Source organism: Protobothrops mucrosquamatus, unplaced genomic scaffold, assembly GCF_001527695.2.
Source record: "Protobothrops mucrosquamatus isolate PMUCROS unplaced genomic scaffold, P.Mucros_1.0 scaffold1702, whole genome shotgun sequence".
In the NCBI taxonomy this organism is placed as follows: Eukaryota; Metazoa; Chordata; class Lepidosauria; order Squamata; family Viperidae; genus Protobothrops; species Protobothrops mucrosquamatus.
The window spans coordinates 94,395-97,665 of NW_015387854.1; the positions used below are offsets into that span (position 1 = coordinate 94,395).

At 35.4% G+C, this 3,271-nt stretch overlaps 1 protein-coding gene across 1 annotated transcript in view; it reads right to left on the bottom strand.

Moving 5' to 3' along the window:
- Window positions 1-527: 527 nt before the first annotated feature.
- Window positions 528-3,271, bottom strand: part of LOC107293690 (nardilysin-like) — a 22,437-nt gene continuing 19,693 nt past the window's right edge. The window contains exons 19-22 of the mRNA XM_015822851.1: window positions 3,129-3,219; window positions 2,501-2,617; window positions 874-963; window positions 528-722 (exon numbers count right to left, since the gene is read on the bottom strand). Coding sequence (XP_015678337.1) covers window positions 528-722; window positions 874-963; window positions 2,501-2,617; window positions 3,129-3,219 — 493 coding nt within the window. The remainder of the gene's footprint in view (window positions 723-873; window positions 964-2,500; window positions 2,618-3,128; window positions 3,220-3,271) is intronic.

Here is a 3,271-nt window from a genome sequence, read left to right on the forward strand (position 1 = left end):
ACATACATACATACATACATACATACATACATACATACATACATTTACATACACACTATCCCAGGTCATGCCTTTTGCTACACTAAGGAGAATATTTGCAACTGAGGGTTGAAATGAGGGGTCCTTGGTGTTCTCTGAACTTGGTTATTTTCTTGCAGTTGTTTCAATATCCCAATTAGGGCAACCAAGCTCAGAGAGCATCAAGGACTCCTTATTTCACTACAGCTTTTAAGGACATAAGCAACAATAACCTGCATTATCTAATTACTTAGCCCCAAAGAGAAAGAAGTTAAAGAAATGTGAGTGCAAACATAAAAGAAGTAGAAAAAGAAGAGAGGAAAAAATGGGAGGAAAACAGAGACTAAGGATATGGTGAAAAAAAAATTCCACATGATTTTTCTATCCTGTTTTCCTCAGTTCCTCGAACAATGTTGTCTGCAAAATAATTGTGGGTGCCAGACTGTGAAACCATGACACCAGCAAGCTTGAGAATGAGTTGATGAAAGTTTATTTTAGTATCTTGTAGATTACTTTAGTATCTTGTGGTAAGGAAAAATGTTAAGAGTTGAGATGAAAGCTCTGATGTCCAGTATAGAGGGGATATTCAACAGAGGAGAAGAAGGCAAAAAGGTCAGTTGAGGTTCTCTGCTAAACATAGACTCTTGGACAACGGAAGAAGGTCTAACATTCAAATCTCCTTCTTGTTTACCATAGCCTGTCACCTGAAAATTCAAAAATCAAAAGGTTACTTAAGATCAGCAAATAACTGGAATGAAGAAAGGTAAGCAAAGTCTGTTGTCCAGCAAACACAATCATTTTTTTAAAAAAATTACTTGACTCCCTAAGTTTGTAAGTGTTTCTGGAAATACTTACATGGATGCTCAAAACTCTCCTATGCTTTCTCCTGAAATGTAGGAACCAGTCAATCAACTGGGCTCTAGTAAGGCTTTTTAGTGCTACAATCTATAAGTCACAGAGAACAGAATTCCTTAGAATCACCAAGCAAAGTTATGCAAGTTTTACAGTATAACCCCTTTGACTCAATTTTGTTGTTTATGATCAGAAATAATTGCAGCGTTCTTGCTGCCACTTACTCATAATGAACTCTTATTATTTTATTTAAGAAAATTTGTATGGCTGCCCAACTCAGTAATTCCAGACAGTATACAGTAGTAAATTTACAAGAGAACAAAAATATAGACCTAGAAAGAAATATAAGCCTTTCCTTAATTGAAAGATTCAATAGATACACTCTGTTATATAATAATAGATGAATCTGTCTATTGGCCAAATGATGGTATGCCTCTCTGAAGTTTCTTTCATTCCATTTTTTTGCCATCTTTTTCTTTGATATTCCTTCCTTCCTTCCTTCCTTCCTTCCTTCCTTCCTTCCTTCCTTCCTTCCTTCCTTGTTTGGTCAAAAAGAAGCTCTCATTTTTCTTTGGATTGAAAAATGGAAACTGATCAAGCTTTGTCTGATGTTGAGGGGAAAAGATGTCCAAAACAGTGTCATGTATATCTAGTGAAATTAAAAAGCTTAGGTCAGTCAGATCCTGAATGCCAAATGCCTGAGAATGTCATGTTTCTTATTTGTAATTTCATAGTAGAAGAAGGATGGAAGCTTAAATTACTTAATAACATTTTATCAGAACCAAAATCTGCTATTATGCTATTTTGTCACATTTTGAATACTACAATAAATCTCTTCTTTATTGTATGTTATGCTTCACCTTGGAGTTGAAGTCCTAAGTATGCCCATTAAGGGACACTTCCAAGTAAAAACCTATAATCTGAATGAGCAAAATATACTGCAGACACACATTCCTGGTAGAGGAATTGTCTTTTGAGATCCCTGCTTTGCAACAATTATATATTTGCAATACCCTGGGGACTGAGAATTGGCTCTCATAAATGCATAGTTTTGACATATAACAAAAAGAGGAAAAAAGAAACATGCGAGGATTAGAAGTATAATGGATCAGAAGAGACTCTTCTGGGTTAAGAGTAGAAAGGCAGACTCAATGTTTATTTTCACTAATCCCAACTAAAAAAAGATACAGCAGTGAAGGCTGCATTTAAGACTTTTTCCCATTAACCACTTTTTAAGATTTTGAAGGCTTCAGTTGCTGCTGTCTCACACATGACCTACAATGAGATAATATTCATGTGGAAAACAAGCTGTTCGTTGACACTTGTGATGAGTTGTGTATTTATTTTTCTCACGGAACATGATTTTAAGAAGCCTAGATCTCCTATCTTTCCATTTTAACCATGTTTTCACCATTTGTCGGGAACCACTTAAGCTCCAATTCTGTCCCTTCAGACCAGCAGAACAAAATGTCTCAATTTTCCATTTTTGCTGATTATGAACCAGATTGCCTTTATGGTTTAATTATAAAAAGTGTATGTGAATGTATGCATGCCTGCATGCATATTTTGCCTACATAAAGCTTTACAAATTTTGAAAGAACGAAAACTAGTAATCCTTTCCATTTATTACCTCTCGGGCAAGTCTGTCAAAGACATATTGTTGAGTAATCACTTCATTCCAGTTTCTGTCTACTTCTTCTCCAAGATGGGAGTCATCTGTGCGCTTAAGCTTGATTAGAGCCGAGACCTGTGAAACATACTATTCCTTACAGTTTGCAAAAGGAAATATTTATTTAGCCAATTGCTAGACTACCCAGCTTCAAAAATGACTCTGGGTGGCCTAGTGAAGTTAAAAACAGAATACGCATATTCCTTCTTTCTCAATTGCCACTCACAGCAGGAGTAAGAACAACTAAGCGGATAGGAGTGGGTGTTTCTAGAGTGGCCCCATTGTCATGACTCCTCTCTAGGACATTGTGTCAATCTCAGAATAAGAAAGTCAACCAATACCTATCAACAAGATCTGCTTGGGATTAAATTTAACTCATTAATTAGTGCAGATTAGACAGCTCTTATGACAACCCAGGGTGACTGCTACAAATTGCTTGAAAATAATGTGCTATTTAAATTGGGGACAAGTAACTTGACATCCTCCAGTTGTTTTGCCATTAAGTAAACTAAGATTAATGAGATTTGAACTATTGGTGATCATAAGGTTACCTTTCTATGATCTAAATCATAATTTATATAATCTATACCTGAGTAAGAAATTCTTCTTCAGACAAATTCTGGAGTTTTTCCTCAAAGTGTGCAAAGAATTCTTCTATTTTTTTGTCAACATATTCAGAACTAAAAAAAAATTAAAAGAGGTAATATGATCTTGGAAGGTACTTATTGCCAC